The sequence below is a fragment of the Vigna angularis genome, chromosome 5, assembly GCF_016808095.1.
Source record: "Vigna angularis cultivar LongXiaoDou No.4 chromosome 5, ASM1680809v1, whole genome shotgun sequence".
NCBI classification, from domain to species: domain Eukaryota; kingdom Viridiplantae; phylum Streptophyta; class Magnoliopsida; order Fabales; family Fabaceae; genus Vigna; species Vigna angularis.
In genome coordinates, this window is record NC_068974.1 from 40,472,352 (window position 1) to 40,496,613 (window position 24,262).

Below are 24,262 nucleotides of genomic sequence, written 5' to 3' on the forward strand. Positions count from 1 at the left end.
ATATATATATATATATATATATAATTGTACAAACAAATAAATCAAATATTTAAAGTATTAAAAAATTATCAAATAATATTATAAAGTTGCCCCACTCACTTTGACTAATTCCCAATATGGAATCTAGTAACATTTTCAGAGAAAAAGAGGGTTTGCACTATTTTTTTGGGGCTATTTTACATTTAATTTAATTATTGCATATGTTATTGCTACGATTTCTTAGTTTTTAATAATGATTAATATCTGTTGAGAAAAGCCCAATAATATATTTGACATGCTACAGTTGTATTTGATCAACTCATTAAAGAATATCTTTTATGTATCTTTCCGATATAAAAACTCTACCTTAATTAATATATAGCACTATAAAAAAAATCTAATAATAGAAACATATATTTGAGTCACTAAAATTAATACATTTAACGGAAATACAAATTTAACGTGAAAGCATATCAAGATATCAATATATATATATATATATATATATATATATATATATATATATATATATATATATATATATATATATATATATATTACAAAGGTAAACAAGATACACAATAAGTTTTTAAATTAAGGACGTTTAAGACAAGTTCGTATAAATTTTTAAAAATCAAACTTTTATCTATCTATCTCTCTATATATTATATTTTTTTTATCATAAGATAAATTTTACATGATTTATTTGTTTATTTAATATTTTTTTGTCTATTTCCTTCTTTTAGAGTTCGTATAAAGCATCCATTCTATCATCTTACAATTATTTTTCACTTATTTTTTTCTATGTACTTTTCATCCCTTTATATATTATATCTATCATTTTCTAAAATGAGGTTAAATTTTACTATTTCCCTTATTTATAAGAACTCAGTAAATTTTGTACTTTGGTATAATTATATTAAAATTCTTTGATGTATATATTTTTTGGGGTACAATATCATTTATATATTTTTATTGAAATTATTTTACACTTTTAATTCGATATAGTTCATTATACATCGAACTATATATTGAAATCATTGATTCATTACGTTCATGGTTACATATGCATATGCATATTATAAGTACACAATTATGGTCTAACAGGAAAGGATTATAGTATACAATTAATTATTTGTTTTGAAATTGGAATAAAAAGATGGAAAACTTTTTTTTTTTTTTACATGTGTGCCGGTTGACAATCTAGTTTTTAGAAATATTTTGACCGTTACAAAAATTAATTCTTATATTTCTAAACAAAAGAGATTAAAGGATAAAATAATATTAAAAATTGGTAAAATGTGAAAATAATAATTAAGAAAACTGATGAATGATGTAAAGGTGAGAAGTAAGTGACATCACGACGGTAGATATGCATGCACATGCAGCGTTGGTGGAAATCAGCTTTGGCGGCATCACTCTCTCTTCGAATCCTTGTTGAAGACGAAGATTTAAGTGAAGAAGGAGCTTCCACTGAGTAGTCAATTTTAGCTGGAATGATTAAACCATTCTCATATAAACCACAAAACGCGTTCATAGATTGTCAACTATGCTACCAAGGTCGTCGAGGCTCCCACATGCTGGAAGGAACAGACAAAATCCATAAATGTCTTCATGAAACAAACCAAAATCATGCATCCACACTTTGAAAGAGATAACACAGGAAAAACAAAGGTAAACGATAGTGATGTGTATAACATGATCAACGTTAATGGCTATTTATATGTTAGGAGTGATCAAATGTAATTATTCCAAAACAAGTAAGGAGTTTCTGATCAACGTTACAATGAATAACAATACGTGTTATGCCATAGCAATCCCAGCTATGGTGGTGCTTTTGCTGGCTATGTGTGAAGCCACTTCAGGGTTAACACAAGCTGATGCTCTTCTTAGGTGGAAACAAAGTCTACCTGATCAACCCATTCTGGAGTCGTGGGTGATCAACTCCACTGCAACAACTCAAACTCCATGTTCATGGCGAGGTATCACGTGTGATTCCCAAGGCACTGTCACTGTCATAAACTTGGCTTATACTGGACTTGCAGGTACCCTTCAAAATCTCAACTTGTCTGTTTTTCCAAACCTTCTTCGTCTTGATCTCAAAGTAAACAATCTCACTGGCACCATACCACAAAACATTGGGGTGCTCTCAAACCTCCAGTTTCTTGACCTTTCCACCAACTTTCTCAATGGCACTCTGCCTCTTTCCATTGCCAATCTGACTCAAGTTTTTGAGCTTGATGTGTCGAGAAATGATGTATCAGGGGTATTAGACCCTTCCCTGTTTCCTGATGGATCAAACAGCCCCAAAAGTGGCCTCATTGGTATCAGGAACCTCCTCTTTCAGGACACCCTGCTGGGTGGCAGAATCCCAGATGAAATAGGGAACATTAGAAACCTGACTCTTCTAGCTCTTGATGGAAACAGCTTCGATGGCCCTATTCCGCCTTCTCTTGGCAACTGCACGCATTTAAGCATTCTCAGAATGCCTCAAAACCAACTCTCAGGGCCAATACCTCCCAGTATCGGTAAATTAACCAATCTAACCGATGTTCGCTTTTTCTCCAACAACTTAAATGGTACTGTTCCCCCAGAATTAGGAAACTTGTCTTCCTTGATTGTGCTGCATCTTGCTGAGAACAACTTGGTTGGTGAGTTACCACCAGAAGTGTGCAAAAGTGGGAAACTTGTAAATTTTAGTGCAGCCTTTAATAGTTTCACTGGCCCTATTCCAAGAAGCCTTAGAGACTGTCCATCCTTGTACAGGGTTCGACTTGAATACAACCGGCTGACAGGTTTTGCGGATCAGGATTTTGGAGTGTATCCCAACCTCACTTACATGGACTTCAGCTATAACAAGGTGGAAGGTGGTATTTCTGCAAATTGGGGTGCCTGCAAAAGCTTGCAATTTCTCAACATGGCTGGAAATAGAGTAAGTGGTTACATTCCAGGTGAGATTTTTCAGTTGGACCAACTACAAGAGCTCGACCTATCCTCCAACCAATTGTTAGCACAGATTCCACCACAGATAGGAAATTCCTCCAACTTGTACAACTTAAATTTAAGTCACAACAATCTCTCTGGTGTGTTACCAGCAGAAATTGGAAAACTTTCCAGTTTGAGGTCCTTAGATCTGTCCATGAACGTGCTGTTCGGATCAATCCCAAAGCAGATAGGTGACCTCTCCTACTTGCAAAATTTAAATCTAAGCTACAACAAATTCAATGGCACAATCCCCTACCAAATTGGAAACCTGGCAGATTTACAATATTTTTTGGATTTGAGTTACAATTCTCTTTCAGGAGATATTCCCGGTGATATTGGCAGGCTTTCAAATTTGATAAGCTTGAATATCTCTCACAACAATATTTCAGGTTCCATCCCTCACTCTCTAAGTGAAGTGCTGAGTTTGTCAGAAATCAACCTCTCCAACAATAATTTGGAGGGTCAAGTTCCCGAAGGTGGCATATTCAACTCTTCTTATTCCCTGGATTTGAGCAACAACAAAGATCTTTGTGGCCATATTCGAGGTTTGCGTCCTTGTAGTGTCTCTGTCTCCAAACCTGACGGTGGATCAAGTAAAAGAAACAAGGCTGTGATCACCATTGCAGCTTCCCTTGGAGGTGCTCTTTTTATTTCTCTGGTGTTAGTTGGGATTTTCTGCTTTAGCTACAAGAGAAAATCAAGAGCTCAAAGGCAAAGAAATTCGTTCAGTAGACTGAATCCATTTTCAATCTGGTACTTCAATGGGAGAGTTGTGTATAGAGACATAATTGAAGCTACCGAGAACTTTGATAGCCGATATTCCATTGGGGAAGGAGCACTGGGGAAAGTTTATAAAGCGGAGATGGCAGGAGGTGAAGTATTTGCTGTAAAAAAGTTGAAGTGTGATTCAGAGAACTTAGACTTTGAGAGAATAAAATCCTTTGAGAATGAGGTAAAAGCCATGACAGAAACACGCCACAGAAACATCGTGAAGCTTTATGGATTTTGCTCTCAAGGGGTGCACACCTTTCTAATTTATGAGTACATGGACAGTGGAAACTTATCTGACATGCTTAGAGATGAAAAGGGAGCAATGAAACTGAATTGGCACAAAAGGGTTGAAATTATCAGAAATGTAGCAAGCGCTTTGTCTTACATGCACCATGATTGCGCTTCACCTTTAATTCACAGAGACATATCCAGCAAGAACGTTTTGCTGTCCCTCAATCTTTCAGCTCATGTCTCAGATTTTGGAACTGCCAGGTTTCTGAAACCGGATTCTCCCATTTGGACATCATTTGCCGGCACATATGGTTATGCTGCTCCAGGTGAATGACTCAAACTCATTGTCTTATACTTTTGTTTGAAGTTGTCAGTTTTTGAACTCAAATCTCATTAATACTGTATTTTCTCGTTATATCCATCACTTGTTGACAAAATTGAGTAATCTTGACTGTGGTGCAGAGCTAGCTTACACAATGGCAGTGAGTGAGAAATGTGATGTGTTCAGCTTTGGCGTTTTGGCTTTGGAGATTCTTACGGGAAAGCACCCTGGTGATATTGTTTCCTACATGCAAAATTGTAGTGAACAGAAAGTAAACATGAAAGAGATTTTAGACCCTCGTCTCTTGCCTCCTTCCAAGAAGCATTTGAAGCAAGTTGATTTGATTGCTAACATAGCTCTTTCATGTTTAAAGACAAACCCTCAATCTAGACCAAGTATGCGAAGCATAGATCAGCTGCTTGAAATGGAGACTGCAAACTTATAATAAGTTTTTTTTTTCTTTCTATGGAGATTTAAGAGACAACTTGTTATAAATTAGAGTGGTTTTATATGTGAGTTGTGCTTTGAATAATTCGTGGCTTATATAAGGTAAAGTTTTAGCTTGTTTAACGAATCTGAGAAGATGCAGAGAAAGTGTGGATTAAACTATAGTTTGGTTTGAGTTTTAGACTTACATGTTTATTCAGATACAAGTAGACGTAGATTGTTGATTATCCGCAAATAGGCAAACTGATCTCAAAGTCAAATAAGTTTGAAGAAATTTAAACTTATCATCTCCAATGTTGCTTTCTCAAGGGAAAAAAAGAAATATCAAAGTGAAAAAGTCAAAATCTAACCAAAAACTTGTTCATATTGTAGTGAAGAATGGATTGCGAAATTTCTTAAATTAAATTTAAAATAAAACTTATATCTTACATTAATCATTATATTTCCTTAACTAATTATACAATAAATGAAAAGATAAAAACATGAAAAATCTAATCATATCTAATAGCATGTTATATAATTTCTTACTCAACTTTAGACTAATCTCTAATTTAAACTAAAAATCAAATTTAATAGAAATTCATTCTAATTTGACTTATACGTAATCCCTAAATATGTAAGGTTGACTTGCTTGTTACTATCAATGTCATAATAATTAGTCTAGATAAATACAAGATACGCTATTATACTACATACTAGTGAAAGTAAACTAATTATTATTAAATAAACCTTGAGTCTGTATTATACGAAGTTGTTAATTATACATGTCATTAAACAAGTACCCACATTATATGCTTTGCATGAACTAATTATACAAATTTGGTTTAATTTATAACAATCTTAATTCTAACATTTAAAAAGATGTTATGCTAACAACTCTTCCAGAAGACTAAATCCAGAAAAGATAGTATTACATAAGAGAATGTTGGATACAAACAAAGTTTCACATCGAATAAAATACAAAATATACATGGGTCTATATACATATAAGATACATTCTTAGTAAGAAGTCTTTTGGAATGGTATCAAAAGCAAATCCTTGACAACTTAATGTAAAGTGGACAATATCTTAATAATAGAAAGATTACACGGAAGTAATCTAATGCACACAAATTTCGCTGCATTAGCTTATTACTACGAACTGACACAAGAAAAAATTGACAAAGTTTGATACAGCAAAGTCAAAAACCGCGTCTAAATAATATATATATATATATAGTTGAAAAGTAAAAAGAAAGACCAGAATTTTGTGGCTTATAAAAAAGATGGTACCGAAGCAAAGATTAGGAAATAGCAGAAAGCAAGGAAGCTTGATGGGTTCTAAGAACAGTATCTGTGTGGTTCTTTTTCTTTGTTTGATTTTCAGTTATTCTACCAAAAGAATATCAGCAGCAAATAAGCTTGGTGTTTCTGCTGCTGCTTCTGAACAGAATGCAGGTAAGTGGTGATGAACCTCTCCATCTTTTCTTAACCTTTTCTTGATTTGAATACACACACGTATGAAGAAATAAAATGTCATATGTTGTAGGATCAGATGAGATGAGTGAGAGTAGGAAACTCCTTGGAACGGGTCAAAAACAGCGTCCAAAATGTACGGTCAAACAGGGGCAAGAAGAAGGTCACTCCAAGGATAAACCAATTTGCCACAATTATCTCTGATCTCTCATGCGTTCTACTTTTATGGATTAAGTGCAGAAACAATGCAAAATATCAATAAAAAATGAGATATTGTTTCATGCATTTTCTCTTTTCTGTAATTTCATATAAGCTCAAAGTTAAACCTTATATTGTAAGCTTTTGTCTATTTAATTCATGCTTTTTTTTACCAATGATTTATTTGTGAGAGATTATAAATGGGATCTCAATCTAATTCACACTTTAGATTGATATAAATTTAGATGGATGTTTTTTCCACGGTTCAATTAGGAGGAGATTAAATAAATATGAGAATTCATATAAAAAATTTATACCACTTCTAACTCAAAATCAATTTAATGTTGTTATTGAACTTAACCTTATATTTAGATTATTTTCAATCTCTTTCACAAGAGTAAATCTCTTATATGGTATATTTACCCTCTTAAATGTATGATAAATTTTACTTGTATACTTGATATTGTGTTTTGTTATTATTATTGTCACAACAATCAATCACTAAAACGAAACAAAATCTTTAATACTCCTTTCTTTCGAATAAAAATTCATTAAGAAAAAATTAAATAAATGTAATCTAATCCATTCTTTCAACATTTTCAACCAAAACTTTAAAATAATAAATTTATAATTTTTTTCTTATAAAATATTTAACTCTTATTTTTATCTAACTCGAACTTACAATTATATCTTCAATCATCTTTGTTTTAATATTAATACATTCTCTTCGAATGAAAATATGTATACGATGTAATAACATTTCTCACAACCCTTAAAAACAATTCATGAGATTCAATAAATGTAAAAGACTTGTTAATTCTTATGTCAACATATAATTTGTTTAACTTAGATAATATTTCAAATTTTTTAATATATTTCTATATAATTTTTAACTACCTTTTTCAATTTTGTTTTGGATGTAAGTAAATAACAACTTTGAACAAATAAAAATGTGTGAAATTTTTTGTCTATTAGCTATTCAAAAGTTATACATATTTCAATTAAGTTGCTTTTTATTAATTTATTTAGACGATATAGTTGTTATCTTAAGTCTTATTTTGTTCTCCCATAAAAAATATGAGATTTTGTGATTTATATATAAAACAAAATTAATGTAAAACGACAATTTTATTATTTAATGTTATTTTATATTAGTCAAAATAGATGATAAAATAAGATAAATTTGAATTTTTTCACCCAACAAAAAATTAAATGTCAAAAACTAAATTAAAAGATATAAATATTCAGAATACTTAAGATATCAAGTTAAAATTTAATTGAACCTAATATTTTTAGCATGGCTCCAAAACTTTCACTTGAGAGAAAATATTTACTTTCCATTATTTTTTAATTTTAAAACAAATAATCAAATGGTAAAAATATTAATTTTTAAATCAGTATTAGAAGTTTTAGTATTTTGTTTTATTTCTTCCAATTTTCATTCTCTTAAGTGAAAGAGAAAGTTTCCCATTTCTATTACTCATATTCTGAATGAATCACGATCTAGTGAGCTGGTGCTAAACTTTAACACATAAGTAGTATTAAGATTCCTTTTAAGTACACTCTAAAATTAATTAAAATATAATAAGTAATATTATTATTTATTAGATTATCTTGTAAGACAATAGTACCTAACAAAAAATATTTATTTTAAGAATTTGGAAAATGTAAGAAGAAAATATATATATATATATATTAGAAAGATTGTAACTAAAAAAAAAAATTTAAATATTTCTTTTCTAATATTTATATATTGCATAAGACTTAACATGTACACTTATACAAAAAAGAAATACAGTGAAGTTCATAATGATTGAAAGCAAAGATGATACGAGAAAACAAAAAAAAATATTTTAATAAATTAAATAATATTATTATATTTAAATTTCTAAATAAAGAGAATTATATATATATATATATATATATATATATATATATATATATATATATATATATATATGTGTGTGTGTGTGTGTGTGTGTGTATTAATATTGCAGTAGGCTCATTATTTGTTTTGGTCCAGTCTACCGGCCCATTAGAAAATCAAGAATTCCGGCCGTTGAAAGTTGAAACTAGGGATATTATTAAGTATTTTTTGTCCACAAATGATAAATGGGATTTGAAAAATTAAAGAGTTTAATATCAGAAGTTAAAATTTATCTACTCTTATTTTCTTTCCATAATAAATCTTGTGGTTTAAAAAAAAATATTATTTTAGTAAAAACTTGAGTATCCAAAAACAAATATAAATATAAAGAGTGAATAACCCAATTAAGATTAAGAATACTTCATGTTAGAAAATTCAAGTATCTTATATTTCAGAGTATATTTTCTATTTATAAATAAAGTGGTTATAAATTATATATTTTTCAATTAAAACATATAATAGTTTAGTTATAAAATATAAATATAATAATAAAGTATAAATTTATTTATTTTTTACTAAAATATATTTTATATTACTGTTAATTAAATCAAAATATCTTATAAGACTTAAGTTAAATTCCTTCATGATCTTATAGGCTTTGGATTAGTCTTTAAACGTTTTATTGATATTTAAGTATTGAATCAAATCTCATACGACTAGGACTGTACAATTACTATTACATAAAAATTTAATATTTCTAGCTAAATTAATTAATTATCTTACGTGTGTGTCTAGGTATTATTTAAGGAAAAATGATAAACTAATAAAATGACGCAATTAGTTTAAAACATTAAAAGTCATGCAATATGGTCCCTCAAATATTCAAAAATATTCTTTAAATTAGTCTCTCAATATTAATAAATATATTGCTTATTAAATTGATGGATGTGATACTTTAGAAATTAAATTAATGAGTTATTAGAATTTAATAAGCAATAATCAATCTCTTGTATACCACTCAATAATGTTTGCTATAGCTTATTAATCAATGAATAGAAATTGTAATTAGGGCGAAATACGACTTTTTCAAAGTGGGTTTAATATTATTTCCCTTTTCACTGAAGTTTGAAATGGTTGGATACTTTTAATAAATTTTCAGTCTTTATCATATGAAATTATGTTACGTTATTAAATCTAGTACATCTTCAAATAAATTAACATATCTATTATACATTATTTTAATTAACAACATTGTGGTTGTCATTTATGACATCCATTGACTTCACAAATTATTACAAACTTTTCAACCATCACATATATTCCTACATATTCACTATTTACGTAATATATAATTCAGACTTTTTATTTTGAGAAAAAAAATCTAGACTAATATAATCTTGAAGAATGCAATAATTTCTTGATTATCTAGCTTCTTCGGACGTAATACAAATTTTTTATTGTTTAATGTAGTTTTTATTTTAATAAATTATGTTAAGTTTAGTATTTTTAATGATGCTGCCTAAATTGATAGTGAAAGATTAATAGTGTGGGTCATGTATTAGTTTTTGATTTTTTGAATTTTTTTCTTAATTTATAAGAAAGTTGTTGACATGTCAAATTAACATTATTATGCAAGTCATTATGTCTAGTAAATGTGACGTATTAAATTTTATTCATTTAATTTTAAATTTTGTTAATTTTATTTCATTCAGACATAAGTATTTAAGCCAATTATTATATTGATATCAATATGAGTGTAAAAGTTTAACCAACCTCGACAATAAATGACACAGTAAACGAAAATTTTGATTAAGTCTCAAAGTATTTTGATATTACATTAAAATAGTAAAATTTAAGTTTACATGTTACTTAATGAATAGAGTAAAAAAATATTAAATTGATTATTCATGTAATTAACGTATGATTATGATGATAATCTCACAACTCCAATCGAAAAGCTTTAACAGCTGTCCTTGATTATATGCTGAAATTGAGAACGAATATCATTGCGAGGAGGCAAAGAGTCAAAGATTACAGAAACTAACAGTGTTCTGAAACAAATCAAGAACAAAAGTACAAAGATCGATATGATGATGATGAATATATCCAAACACGATTTACAGTATCAAGCAAATATCAATAAGAAATTTACTAAGGGATTTATCTTGTCACATATACGCCCTAACACACTACCCAATGCACGTGCCACGAATCATCAAAAACATCATATGACGGTGTACACCGACACAAGTACATTTATTTCGTACACTATCAAACATAATTTCCTTCTAATAATAACTATTATATACTTTATTCTAATTTTTCTCTTCAATCAAACTCAATTTTACTTACTTAGATTTTAGATTTCCAATCTTCATATATGATTACGAGATTCTGTTCTCTGTTGGAATTAACCAAAAAAATAATATATTTAGGGTTTGAAATTTTGCAGGGCACAGCTCAGAGCTGTGGGTCATATAGCCCTCCACAGAGATTTTGCCACCAAAGGAAGGTGATGCCATTAATAAAGATAGATTTTTGGAGAAAAATTAGGTCAACGGAGATGTTGACTTGGATGATAAATGATTAGTATAAGGGTTGACTATGGATATATTAAAGAAAATGTTGAAAGAAAAGTTGTAGTGAGGAAGAACAAAATCTTTGGTCTCACATGACATGATTTTAACAACTATTGTGACGGTGTTCTTAGTATTCTTAATCTTTGTTTTCCACGTACCACGGAACACATAACCTCAAAATATATCATTCAATCTACCTTTTATCTCTTTCTCTAACGCCTTCTTTTTGTGGTTAAAATGTTAAATTATCCAAATGGTTAATATGAATTTCATGTGTGTTGTTGTGATGTGATCATAAAAATAGCTTCCACTCGTTGATTAATTATAGTTTTGCATGCAAATGTATGATTTGAGTTGACCTGTATTTCTTTTTATTATTTTTCTTTTGGGTTTATTTGTTTAAGTTAATGTTTTGATTTTCTCCATGTAAAACATTTTTTTTAGTCTCTCTAAAGTTAAAAGCATTTTTGTAGTATTTTGTAACACTCTAACTAATGAAAAACCACATTATATATAATGCATAGATTTTAATGAAAATAAAAAATAATGATTTTTTATTTTAAAGGGATTAAAACAAATAAAAAATAACGAATACAAAAATTAAAGCTTTAAAGGGTTTTGAAAACAAATAAATAATTTACGAAAACCAAAATTAAAATCCATTCATTTTAATGGGCGGAAACATATTTCATTCAATAATTAATTTTCAAAAGGCTATCACACATTGACCTATAGGAAAATTTAAATTTTTTATATAAAGTGTTATATTAAAACTTTGCTGACTTGTATAAAAAGACACATAATCCTAAGCCTAATTTGAAAATTTCAATTTGTAAGTTATCTTTATTAAAATATACAGTATAACATATGTTCATATTTTTTCTGTTGCCAAACATATAGCTAGCTTTGTAGTCTTTAAATAATTGTATCAACTTAATCAGTTGACACATTAAATAGTTATTACATACTTAAAATATAATAATCTCCACCTATAACTTTCTTGAAATACTTCTAAATTTTTCAGTGTTATCATTATAGATCACTTTAAGTAATTATTATTATAGATAATTAAGAAAAAACACAAGATTTTAAATGTGTTTAGCTATGAATAAATTGTGATAATGATACATATATACGACGACCATTCTTATTTAAATTTTACAATAGTATATTCACTGAATTAATAATCAAAGAAAAATTAAGAAAAATATTTTTTCACACTTAAATATTTTACATTTATTTGACATTATTTTTACTTTTTTTTTTACTTTTTTTTTCATAAAAAAATATAAAAATTTACATTTATATGATCATTTTACTTTTTATTGTGTGTCAAATGAATGTAAAAGTGTGTCATAGTATCATTACTCAAACATTAATTGTGCCAATCCAAGGATCATAGAGTTTTAACTTCGAAAAATGATACTTTGGCACACATGATTTTTTTACATTCATTTGACAATATCCTTCCTTACTTTTTACTCTTTTTTTTTTTAAATTACAAAAATTTATTTTTTTAAGATATTTTATCAAGATATGTAAAATGAATGTCAATGTATGCTACCCTTACTGATTGACTTGATATATAATGTGGCTAAGGGTATATGAGAAAGTGTCTTTGAAGAGAACGAAGACCAATGTTAACTGAAAGAAACAATTTCATTCAAGCATGTTCGAGATAGTGCTAAGCAACAGAAACATATATAAATCTCAATGCAGTTTTATATTTTCTCAGGAAAGTCAACTCTACCAGAGATTATGTATAAAACGAAGTTTGAAAGCGACGGATGAAAGAAAAAACGTCTGTGTCATGAAAAAAGCTGTGTGAGTGAATTAAAAATATGGTATGGTTTGACAATTTTGTATGTCAAAAGATAGTTTATTTCTTCAACATATTGGTTGGCCACAAAAGCCACCATTGAAGAAAGTTGAGTTTCATGCACCCACAGCCCCACAGGGTAGAACATCGCATTTAATGGTTTTAATTATTATCAAAATTATGCATTGCAGAGAAGACTTTGGGTATTTTGATGATAATCAAATTGTTGAAGTGCCAACTCAGTGACCGACCCTCAGAGTTCAGAGTATGCACGTTATTATCTTTTGCATTATAAAAATATGAATATGGTATCAGCTTCCTATGAGAGATTAAGCTACTATAACTTCCTTTTGGAGGGTGGATTGGGTCATTAATAAAATCCCAAGAGACAGGGAAGATCACTCATGCTTTGATTTGCATTCTCAATAATTCATTTTAACTCTGAGACATCTGCTATCTCTTCAACAAATAATATATATTTGTGTATTATATCATTAACTTAGATGTTCCTAAAGCCTTCAAACATAAACTATAAACTAAGTAGTTAGAATGGCTTGACCCTTAGAATCTATATATATAGCCAAAGTTGGAGACATTAGCATTGTGGCAAAAGTTAGAAAAACAGAAACACAGAAAAAGACAGACACAATGAGGAGCAATCATGTGCGTTTGAACTGTGGCATTACAATGCCTCTTATAGGATTAGGCACTTATTCCTTCCCAAATGATAGGAACACAACAGAACTTGCCGTCCATTATGCCCTTGAGGTACTAACCATATACTTTTTATATTTACATATGTGTGTGTATATATATATATAATATATGTATGTATATACTCACACATATACATACAAATATGTATATATATTTATTGTGCTTTGTTGAACCCCTTTGGCCTTTGCCTTGGGATTTTCTCTTTTTTTCAGTTCTGTCTCCTATTTCACTAAATCTGTTGCTTGCTGTTAGACAAAGGGAGAAAAACTTGATGGTTTTTGTATTCTTCTTTTACCCTATTACTGATACAATAGACGTGTGTATATTTGTACATGTGCAGATGGGTTATAGGCATTTTGACACAGCAAAGATATATGGTTCTGAGCCAGCAGTGGGCAAGGCCTTGAATGAGGCAATCTGCGAGGGAGTAGTGGAGAGAGAAGACATTTTCTTAACGTCAAAACTGTGGGGGAGTGATCACCATGATCCTGTTTCTGCATTGAAACAAACTCTAGAGTAAGCAAATAGAATCTTTGAAGATGTGAAATTGCATGCCTCTGGCTTTACAGGGGAAATTTTCAGATACAGCAGTATCTCAAGCTTTGCCTTTTCATTATTTTTCTAAAGCATATAACCTAAAACGCATGTGGTGTATCATCATTACCAAAATCAAAATCTCAGGAGATAACAAAAACAATAGAGTAGGGTTGTGGCAAAGAATAAATGAATACTGAATCTTGTCATGTCCTACAATATAGGAAACAACTATGTGACAGAATCTTTTTAAATATCAGAGGCAATTACTTAATTTTGAAGCATGGGAGCAAATCTGTGTTGGAAATCTAATGTTGATTTTGTTGTTTTTGTTTAATTGATGCAAAACAGGAATCTGGGTATGGAGTATCTAGACATGTACCTAGTGCACTGGCCAGTGAAATTGAAGCCATGGGTTAACTACCCTGTACCTAATGAAGATGACTTTGAAAAGTTGGAGCTTGAGAACACATGGGCAGGGATGGAGAAATGCCTTGAAATGGGGTTGTGCAGGTGCATTGGGGTTAGTAATTTCTCTAGCAAGAAGATTGAGTCCTTATTGGATTATGCTTCTACAACTCCAGCTGTAAATCAGGTGAGTTAGCAAAGTAAAATGCTTGAGGGGCATTTTTCTAGTATTTATCATTGTCAAGACACAGTACAATAATTAAGTATTCCAATATATTGGAACATAACATAGGTGGAAATGCATCCAATGTGGAGGCAAGAAAGGCTTAGAAAGACCTGTGGGGACCACAAGATCCATTTGAGTGCTTATTCACCACTTGGTGGACCAGGGAATGCATGGGGATCAACGGCTGTGGTTAATCACCCTATCATCACATCAATTGCTCTCAAACACAGAGCTACTCCAGCACAGGTGAAACTCAATCATCATATGTGAATTTTATAGTTAGTGGAATCAAAAGTTGTATATGGTTAACACGTCTATTTTTCGCTTTCATTTTTGAAGGTTGCATTGAACTGGGGACTATCAAAGGGCTCAAGTGTGATTGTGAAAAGCTTCAATGAAGAAAGAATGAAGGAAAATATGGGATCGTTTGATCTGAGATTGGATGATGAAGATATGTTGGAGATTGAGAAATTAGAGGAAATGAAGATTATGAGGGGGGAGTTTCACGTAAATGAAACCACGAGTCCCTACAAAACCATTGAAGAACTTTGGGACGGTGAAATTTGAAGGCAAAGACAAGGTTATGATCATTTAATCCACAGGGGAAGAACAGAATTGAAGAAAATTTTGTTTCAACTGAAACGTTTAATGTCTTCATTTCTTAATCCTAGTGCTGATGGCTTAGAATGATCATAACAAAAGGAAAAAAGAAAGCACGTTTTTTTTACAACTAAACTTGCTTTTGCAATGAAATTTACTGTAACTATATTTCGCTTTCTTTTGCCGCAATTGTCATTTTTAAAATTTTAAAGTTTGTGACTCCAAGCCTAAGTATCGATTATTAAGTTCGTGCATGAGACACCAAAATATGAACTACATAACTGAAAAAGGAAAACTAAATAACCCAAAGAATTTGGATCCTCGTGTGTTTAGCAAAATAGTATGATTTAGGCAAAATAATTTTCAGAGGACTAATATCTGTTGCTTTTTATCAAGGACTAAAAACAGAAAAAGGAGAAAAAAGTGAGTAACTAAACAACTTAGGTATTCATCCCAAAGAGAAGCATCCGCTATTATTATCGATCGATGTCGAAGTTGTAGACAATCAACAATGACAGCTAATGAAAACATGTCTAACCCACATTCATATATATATATATATATATATATATATATATATATATATATATATATATATAAAGTATTCAGATTGTCATATTCAAAATTAAAATAAATATTGTAGTGGTTGAATTGAAACAATCAACAAATAGATCTCCTAGTCTATCTGTGAATCAGCATATAATTACTAGCTCCAAGTTAGTTCAAATTTGTCAAATAAAGCAAAATTAGTTCTGACCAAAGTCTGGCCAGAATTTGGCTTGACTCGCAAGCTGAAAAGGAAAATAAATATAATGACTCGGCAAGACAAAGTGGAAAAATTGCTACTTTATGGATTTAAATTGAAAGTTTAAAATCTAAAATCACTAGTTAGTAAAGGCAAACGTAAAGAAAATTCTGGGTAGATTCAAGCTTCCTTCCTAGTTATCCTGCAAGTGAACAAAAGGTAAGAGTTAGTCTCAGGCCATTGTTCTTGAGAAGAATTGGGGTATTGATAAAAGCAAGGATCGATCTAAAACAATTTTTCTTTTATATGAATTAACAATAAATCAGACTTCATAAAATGGAAATGATTTAAAGGGAGCAACAAATGCCAAATTCTACATGCATACTAACATAATGATTGGTAATTTTACCTGAAACAATATATTCCCAGGGCATTGGTAATTTCATGGATGACTGATGTGGCAAAATGCAAGTAAAGTGCCACTGTGTTCATAGAAACAGAATAATCCTTGAGTAAAACAAAATAGAGTCATAGGGCTAGTATAAAGAAATTATGTATTTACTCAACCTCAAATGTTAGCCTAAACAAAATTTAACTCAAGTACAGCACAGCAATGCCGATGTATCAATTTTTCATGATCGTAATACTTTGTTAATACTTAATAGTAATTCTTAGTAAGATGAGCTTCTTTATGTTACAAGAAAAACAATACAAGCCATAAATAATCATAAATAAACATTTGATACAAAAAGCATAATAGTCAAACAATAGTGTATGCTACATATTTGTGGTGTCAACTCTTTTTGATAATTTCAAAATGTATTTTTGCATTGTATCTGAGGATTTTGGTGAAATTATTTTTTTAGAAATAATTTTTATCGTTAATATTGTATAAAATAAATAAAATATGTTCAAAGACAACCAAAGTAGTTAGGTTATGATAAAGTCTACTTAGCCAATTTATGGTGGTCTTCTATGTTCAGGTTATTGAGCCTTTGTGTTTCCTTGAGGAGACGATGTTTATCCTTTTTTCTACTGTACCTGTTTCTTTCTCTTTTTAAAGAATATTTTTCTTTAGAAAGTAATTATTGAACACTCACATGCTAATCTATACCTAGAAAGAGAAACAGAGAGAAGTGAAGAGATAGATAGATGACATGAAAAAAGAGAGAAATAACGAGTTTCTTGTGAGTTGTATAGGCACAACTACTTAGATGTCAATATATGACTACTAATTAACAGTCCTAACGCCTAATAAAAATGAGAATTGTCAATATATAACTACCCATTAACTTTCCCAACTACTAAGAAAAATGAGAAGGCAGTTGTACCTGAAAATGCACAGTAACCAAGAAGAACTAGTCTCTCATCTAATAAAGGAACCCTTCAAAGATATACATATAAATGAGTTTTAGAATAAGAAGCAAACGAACATGAAAAGCATCAACTAACGAAAGTTAGAATGAAAAATCAGTTCATACCCGTCATTCAGCCTTGATGCAAGAACATTAGCAATGGCCAATGGGAGATACACGAGGGACTGAACAAAAAAAATAATGCTTATACCAATTATCTTAGTGCAATAAAAACAATAACAATCAATCACTGAAAAGGAATCATCTAAGTGTTTTCTGCCATGTTTTTTGTCTTTAAACAACAATAATATTTATCTTTAAACAACAATATTAATGTTGTTATACCACTAAATACATGCTCGATAATCTGAAAAATTATTATATGAAAATTCAATCCAGAAATTTTCCTCCAAAAAATGCGTGAGTTAAAAACTTTTATCGTATGAAGGATTCTTATTCGAATTTTATTCTTAAATGCTTCAAAGAAAATATCACTGACATGTTTGATGTTGAAGTTTTCCGGTTATCAACGGATTGGGTTTTCTACAGCCGTTGAGCTTCAGCTTAATTGGTTAAGTTAATAGATCAAGATTAATGACTGAGTAACAAATTTGAAACTTGAAAAATAAAGATTTTCATTGAATAAGAGGGCATTGTTATGAATTGATATTTGACGTGTAGAAACTAAAATTACTCTAATGCCACAAGTAAAATATCATTCCAATTATTAGAAAAGGTTTTGGAGGCAAGCAATGACTGTTTCCCTTCCTTTAAGACCCTCAAGATGATCATCAACAAATCCCACTAATTTGAACATTATAAACATTTACATACTACTATTGAAGAGTGTATGTGAAAAAAAAAAAACTCCGAACATATCCCTAGCCATCACGCATACTAAACATTCTATCATTAAAGCAAACACCATTAACACGCATATGTTACCCCCAGGGATACCTCCATGTTAATTTATTACAACTCTTGTTTTCAAGTCAAGATTGAAATACCAAGGTTTTTCTTCGAAGAGAAAAATTATACACTGAATACTGAAAAAGAGTACAGAGGGGTTGCTGCAAAGGTGTTTTGCGTCCACAAAGGAGGCATATATAGGCTAATGTTAATCATTCAATGATACAACTTCCCAATAATCCAGACTCTATTGGAACAATAATGCTCTTAACCTAAAGGATATCAAGAATCTTAAGAGATTGAGACTCGTACTATCTGAGTTTTATAGCTATAGTAAAAAATATATGAAAGTGAAGTTTACTGAAAGAGTTGGCAACTTTTGAACCGTATCATCATCGTGTTTTCATAGTTTTATAATGAGGATAACAATAAAGTCAAGCATCTTAATAAAGTAATTCAGTATGGAACATTTACGCAAAAACATACCATGCACATGCCAGTTTTTAGACCCTTAGGTTCGTCACATAAATGAGCCAAAATCATCCTCCCCTGTAAAATTAAGCTTCCTTCATAAAGACCAACAATACATGGAGTTGTATATAAAAGGAAGCTAGCAGCAATATATATATATATATATATATATATATATATAAAAGGTTCTAAAACAGACTGCAAGAAGATGAACTTGTGCTTATTACTAAGAATATATTTTTTTCAAATTCATGATTTGTGTTGCAAATAGGGTTTGGGATAAAATATCCTAATATCTCTTAGTAATTAGTAAGCATATCGCTAGAATCTACACATTCATTTCAGGACATTTTATTTCCTTTTTTAAGAGAATGTGATTGTTATTAGAAAACATATCCCTAGAATCTACACATTCATTTCAGCACATTTTATTTCCTTTTTTAAGAGAATGTGATTGTTATAGGAGCTAAGAATGTCATTATTATGATTGTAACTAATAAAATATTTCTTTTATCATTCCGTTATTCAGGTTGGTATCAAAGTTCCTGGCCATGAGGGCTCTACTTCCACCATTGCCACCACCCGCCACCGCCACCCTTGAAAACTGGTGAGACAGAAAGTATTTGTTTTTCTCAACAGTTGAGGTGATATTTACTCCTGTGGGCCATAATGATCTTCCAAATGTGGTGGGTTCCTATTGGTTTGATGGATGAAATTATTTGTAGTGGAGTCAATACATTCTGAGGATTCTAGAAGGAGGGTAAGGATTAGATCACCTCCATGGCGGAGAATCATGGTCAAATGAACCTAATTTTGTGGTTTGCGATAATGAAAATTCACTAGTGGATAAGAGAAAATTATATGTTTTATAGCTCCGCTAAGAAGTTTATGATGACCTAAATAACACCTGTTCTTTGAAAAATGATTTTGTTGCTGGCTATGACATTGAAAGTAGGGTGCTCAATAACAAACCGAGTTCTCTCTCTATATTGTAACATATATCGGAATGTATTATAATGATATTTCAAATGTGGTGGGTCCCTACTGGGTAGACGGTCAAAATTATTTGCAGTGGAGTCAAGTATATTTGGAAGAGTATATTATAATGACCTTCCAGACAGGGCATAAAAAAACCTGAATGCCGCTATAAAAATTGAAAAGAAAACAAGAAAAGGCAACGACTTTTCAAATTTAAACACAATTGCCATACCACAAGGTATCCAAAAGTAAGTCCTGTCCCAATAACAACTAAATGTGGATATCTACCCATGATGTCCGATGGTGACAAATAATCCCTGCACCAAAAATCACCCAAGTGCTTATAAGAAGTAAAGAATAATGGAAATAATGTGCATATCGTTTAAACAAACTGAGTAAAAATTTTACGCATCTTGAGTTGAGTTTATACCACATAAGAACTCCTCCCACAAGTACAATAAATGGGTAAAGCTGCTCAAGAACAAATACATTAATAAAGCATCCAGATTTATAAGAATATCATAATATGTAAAAAATATATTACCATTGCCAGTGCAAGTGGCATGCTTCCATTCCTTGCCTTCACAACCTTATAAACATTGGTAACACTGCATGTAACAATAAAATAATGTTGACTACCAAATAAGCTAAGTAAAACAGCCTACAGAAATACAAGGATCATTCTGTACTTAACCTAATATCACATACGCAGATATCTGTAGGCTAACTATTATCAGATTCTGGATGATTTAAGGTATTGAATTCTGCATACTCTAAAATAACACCAAATGAACATAACAGGAAAGAAGAATGTCATAATACTACACGTCTTGAGATTATAGGGTTTAAGGAAGTAAAAAACGAATAGACTCTAAATAATAGTATAATAGATTAATATTGTGACACAAAGCACTTCGCCCTATTTCTATAAATGGTATTTAAGTTGCTTTAAAGCCTCATCTCTGCTCAGAAGATCTTGTGCAACCACTTCCATTAATGTTTGAACATACTTGTGCAACAATATAGGAAGTTATTTTCTATATTCAAACAACCTTGATCTCAGTTTCACTCAATCATCAATGCCGAAAATAACTAGTAACAAAATAACAACCAAATGGTATATAGTTCAACATAAATGAAAATGTGATATAAGAGTTGGAAACATTGAACAAATTTTGAGCCAAGGAGAAGGGGGTATTGCACATGCTAAAGATTTTTGAACATTAATAATTTTAGCTATACATACTTGCATGTAACCGTCGGTGTAACACCAAAAGCTATCATTAAAAACAAAACAGCTTTGAATGTTGGAATTCCTGAAATGCAGAAAAGAAAAATAAAAATCAAGTTACTTATCCAAAACAACGATTATAAATACACCAACAATCTTTATTACAATGAACTATACAGGACAAGCAAATGGAACCCACTTTATGTTATTTGAACCAAACAACCTTAACTTCATTTTTGTTAGACAAGTATGCAAAAATGAATAGATATGATTGTGTTTGGCTAGCTTCTTGTGTCATTTTCACTTTACATGCTTGTATTAATAAAGAAAGTCCACTTTAAGTTCAATTTGTTTCTTGTTTCTAAGAATTTGTAGAGGAGATGGGGAAACAAGATTTTGTTTTCACCATTTCCTTAGCAATTCCCTGAAAGTAGAAAACAAAGTGAAAACAAGTAACTAATTTTTTCGTAGTAATAAAAACATATCAACTGAATATGAAAACTAAAAAACAGAGATGCACCCAATGTAATTGATTTGTGATACACGGATATCTGATAAGAAGAGCTAAACTGCTCTAAAATACATAAAATCTATAGTTAAAAAACTGAAAGGTAACATGAATATTTCCCCCCTTTCCATAGGTAAGAAGAGAAGAAGAGTGCATTTATATGACCTAAATATGCCATCAACTAAATTATGACACTACAAGTGTCATCATCTCACTTTAAGAAATTAAAACTATAAACTAAATATTATTTTTAATAGTCTACGACCATCCTATAAAATCTTTGAACCATTTTATTTTTCTTCTTTGAAGTGTCCCTAGACTCATTATAGATGCATATTCAATATGATGATACATTTATTTTGAAAATAATAAGATACAATATGCAACATACATATTTAAAAATGTATAGGAATTCTTCAATCATAATAAATATGTAATTGCAATTGTGTGGATCCAAAGTAAAATCACAGTACTTAATCTGAACAAAAAATTATAAATTCATCGTGCGAGCATACATGTTTCATAGATTGCATACTTAATTGATAAGTATCCAAGAATAGAGGACATAGATATGGATAAGTGTCGAATACATATACATGATGCAAAGTAAAGTATCAGTGCATCATATCTGTCAATATATTCACCATATGATCTTAGTTCATAAATATAACTACTCAAGAAAAAGAAAGATGCCCAAAAGAGTTAATGCGAAATGAAGACTTCAACTAAAAGGCTGAAACTAAATGTGGCAAATTTAAAGAGTCCAGTTAGGCGAATGCAAATGATTTATGCACTCAGGAAAATATGTTCTTTACGGGTATTTACCCAAATCCGAGCTCATATAACACAAGCAAGCATCTGAGCTGACAAAGACATCTTGCCATATGGTAAAGATGAACATGCAGAATTAAAAGTTTGATTGAAAATGAGGCCACATTGCAGTAAATCTAAAATTGTTTCATGTAAAAGTCAATCAAATGTACAAACAGTTTTGTCCAAATTCCAAAAATTACATTTTATATGTTATGTATGAAACCTGGAAAAAGGTATAACAACTACAACAAATAGCAATATAGACTATATAATGAAGGACGTCTTACCCTCGAGATAAGGAAGCCAACTTAAAAATGGCAAAGAATTTCCAAATGGCTGAGCCCACCACTCAGCACCTATATAATAAAATAATAAATAATAATAAAAACAACAGCAAACACAGGATTCTTATCAAATTTAGTAGTTGTGTGTATAAACATAACAAAAGTCCATACCCACGATAGCAGTGAAAAAGTGACAGATGTATATTATCATCAGACCCTCTGTAGGCCCATTTATAACAGGCAGTATAAGTGTGTTGGTGAAATAGCTGCATCCAAAACAACATTTAGAAGAAATCAATATTCCTAGGCGTCTAATAGCATATGTAAATATGGTATTAAAATATAGAGTTAAATATATTTTTAGTTCCAGCGAAATTGAATTTTGTTCCTGTCTAAAACTTCGTACCACTTTCAATTTCAACCTCATACTTTACTAATCAGTGGATAAAGTCTTCGTCAACCAACAATGTTAAATATTTGGAGATGTGGTAAACAGCATTGCACAATGGATTAAACTTGTAGTTCCACGTGGCTGTTTTAGTGTTGACATAGTGCCCCCTCATAGCTTAGAGATAGTAGACCTAGAGATGGGGATTAGGATGGAAGGCAGTGGATAAGTGATGAGGCTGGTGGGGGTTACAGTGGCAGGCTTGGAGTTGATGAGCTTGGTGATGGTGGACCCAGAGGTGGTGGTTATGGAGGCACCCAAAATGCTAACGCATGTCAACACTAAAACAGCCACATGGACCTACAACTTTAATCCACTGTGCAACATCATTTACCACGTCAATAAATGTTCAACATCCTTGGCTGACAGAGACTTCATCCATTCATTAATAAAGTATGGAAATGAAAGTTATATAAAGTTCAGGATAAGAACGAAATTCAATTTTGCATGAAATTTCAAGGACTAAAAACATAATAAACCTTAAAATATATAATCACACCAAAATTCTATATTTGTGATTTTACACAAGGGAAGATGCCAGCTTAAGAATAAGAAACATTTTATTACAATACAAGAATACAAACAGGACATTGCAAAATTTAGCAATAACATATCATCCATATATTAATTGAACATGATAACTTACTGCTCCCAGGTTGCACCATAAAATGTAATTGCAGATATTAACCACCACCAGAAAGTACTTCTTCCACACATGGCTGTGCTCCCAAAAGCCAATGATTCAAACTGAAAACAAGTTGTCATATATGACAGCCTTTAATCTCTTCCAATCACTTAGAAATAATAGCCAAAGTTAAAAGAGGCATACCGTACAAGCAAGTGCATCACACCCTGCAAATAAAGTTGAAAATTTCTTCATTAATAACAAAAAGGTAAGCATAATAAAAAACAATCAAGTAAAAAACACGAGCAAGAAAATCACCATGATCAAAGAGCTCCCCCAATGGGCTTGAGGAATTTGTTCGTCTAGCTTGCTTCCCATCAACAGCATCAAATGTCTAGAGCAGCCAGATACACAAACATATAAGAAAACAATAAATTAAGTATCAAATAATGGAAACTTGGTCATGTAGTAAAAATCTTCCACAGATAAACCATATGAATATTGCTTAGCTGTCGTGACATAAACTGATCATGGAACAACTACACATAGTAAGATATATATAATAAGAAAGGCAATGTGGAAAACATTAAAAACAAAGAGTTCCAATGTTGATTGCCTTTTTGGGAAATTTAACTGCAATATGAAACAGAAAGTCAGATGTAAACATCCAAGGATAAATTTTTTAAATAATATCACAATCATAATATAAGATGCTTCAATTCAGCCATTAGAGCACTAGGTTCATACATCATTTAGA

General features: G+C 30.7%; 3 protein-coding genes across 9 annotated transcripts in view; 2 read left to right on the plus strand and 1 right to left on the minus strand.

Moving 5' to 3' along the window:
- The first annotated feature begins 1,743 nt into the window (after positions 1-1,743).
- On the plus strand, positions 1,744-4,899 carry LOC108339503 (MDIS1-interacting receptor like kinase 2). Its single transcript, XM_017576630.2, has 2 exons — positions 1,744-4,292; positions 4,429-4,899. Exons 1-2 carry the CDS (start codon positions 1,766-1,768, stop codon positions 4,731-4,733), a joined length of 2,832 nt encoding a protein of 943 aa, XP_017432119.2. The 5' UTR covers positions 1,744-1,765; the 3' UTR covers positions 4,734-4,899.
- Positions 4,900-13,264: 8,365 nt separating this feature from the next.
- Positions 13,265-15,619, plus strand: LOC108340151 (NADPH-dependent aldo-keto reductase, chloroplastic). Of its 2 annotated transcripts, XM_017577370.2 has the most exons (5): positions 13,265-13,421; positions 13,711-13,886; positions 14,256-14,499; positions 14,605-14,784; positions 14,878-15,618. In XM_017577370.2, exons 1-5 carry the CDS (start codon positions 13,302-13,304, stop codon positions 15,103-15,105), a joined length of 948 nt encoding a protein of 315 aa, XP_017432859.1. In that variant the 5' UTR covers positions 13,265-13,301; the 3' UTR covers positions 15,106-15,618. The 2 variants fall into 2 exon arrangements, with proteins under 2 accessions (XP_017432859.1, XP_052733684.1); XM_052877724.1 differs by lacking the exon at positions 13,265-13,421 and having other exon boundaries at positions 13,507-13,886; positions 14,878-15,619.
- Positions 15,620-15,756: 137 nt separating this feature from the next.
- Positions 15,757-24,262, minus strand: part of LOC108340791 (choline/ethanolaminephosphotransferase 1) — a 34,790-nt gene continuing 26,284 nt past the window's right edge. For 5 of the 6 annotated variants that reach the window (XM_052877728.1, XM_017578373.2, XM_052877729.1 and 2 more), the window contains 14 exons: positions 23,824-23,899; positions 23,710-23,732; positions 23,527-23,627; positions 22,604-22,698; positions 22,436-22,504; positions 20,843-20,912; positions 20,141-20,204; positions 20,027-20,067; positions 19,829-19,913; positions 18,634-18,696; positions 17,365-17,423; positions 17,215-17,267; positions 16,293-16,365; positions 15,757-16,085 (listed from right to left, as the gene is read on the minus strand). In XM_052877728.1, coding sequence (XP_052733688.1) covers positions 16,064-16,085; positions 16,293-16,365; positions 17,215-17,267; positions 17,365-17,423; positions 18,634-18,696; positions 19,829-19,913; positions 20,027-20,067; positions 20,141-20,204; positions 20,843-20,912; positions 22,436-22,504; positions 22,604-22,698; positions 23,527-23,627; positions 23,710-23,732; positions 23,824-23,899 — 894 coding nt within the window. In that variant the 3' untranslated portion in view covers positions 15,757-16,063. The remainder of the gene's footprint in view (positions 16,086-16,292; positions 16,366-17,214; positions 17,268-17,364; positions 17,424-18,633; positions 18,697-19,828; positions 19,914-20,026; positions 20,068-20,140; positions 20,205-20,842; positions 20,913-22,435; positions 22,505-22,603; positions 22,699-23,526; positions 23,628-23,709; positions 23,733-23,823; positions 23,900-24,262) is intronic. The other variant, XM_052877727.1, reaches the window with a different exon arrangement.

What these genes read in the sequence shown, in the direction of transcription:
- LOC108339503 (XM_017576630.2), top strand. Translation starts at nt 1,766, where the DNA reads ATGAATAACAATACGTGTTATGCCATAGCAATCCCAGCTATGGTGGTG. An exon ending in ATATGGTTATGCTGCTCCAG is followed by an intron (nt 4,293 to 4,428) that starts GTGAATGACTCA and finishes ACTGTGGTGCAG; the next exon opens with AGCTAGCTTACACAATGGCA.
- LOC108340151 (XM_052877724.1), top strand. Translation starts at nt 13,513, where the DNA reads ATGTATATATATTTATTGTGCTTTGTTGAACCCCTTTGGCCTTTGCCT. An exon ending in GCATTGAAACAAACTCTAGA is followed by an intron (nt 13,887 to 14,255) that starts GTAAGCAAATAG and finishes GATGCAAAACAG; the next exon opens with GAATCTGGGTATGGAGTATC. An exon ending in CAACTCCAGCTGTAAATCAG is followed by an intron (nt 14,500 to 14,604) that starts GTGAGTTAGCAA and finishes AACATAACATAG; the next exon opens with GTGGAAATGCATCCAATGTG.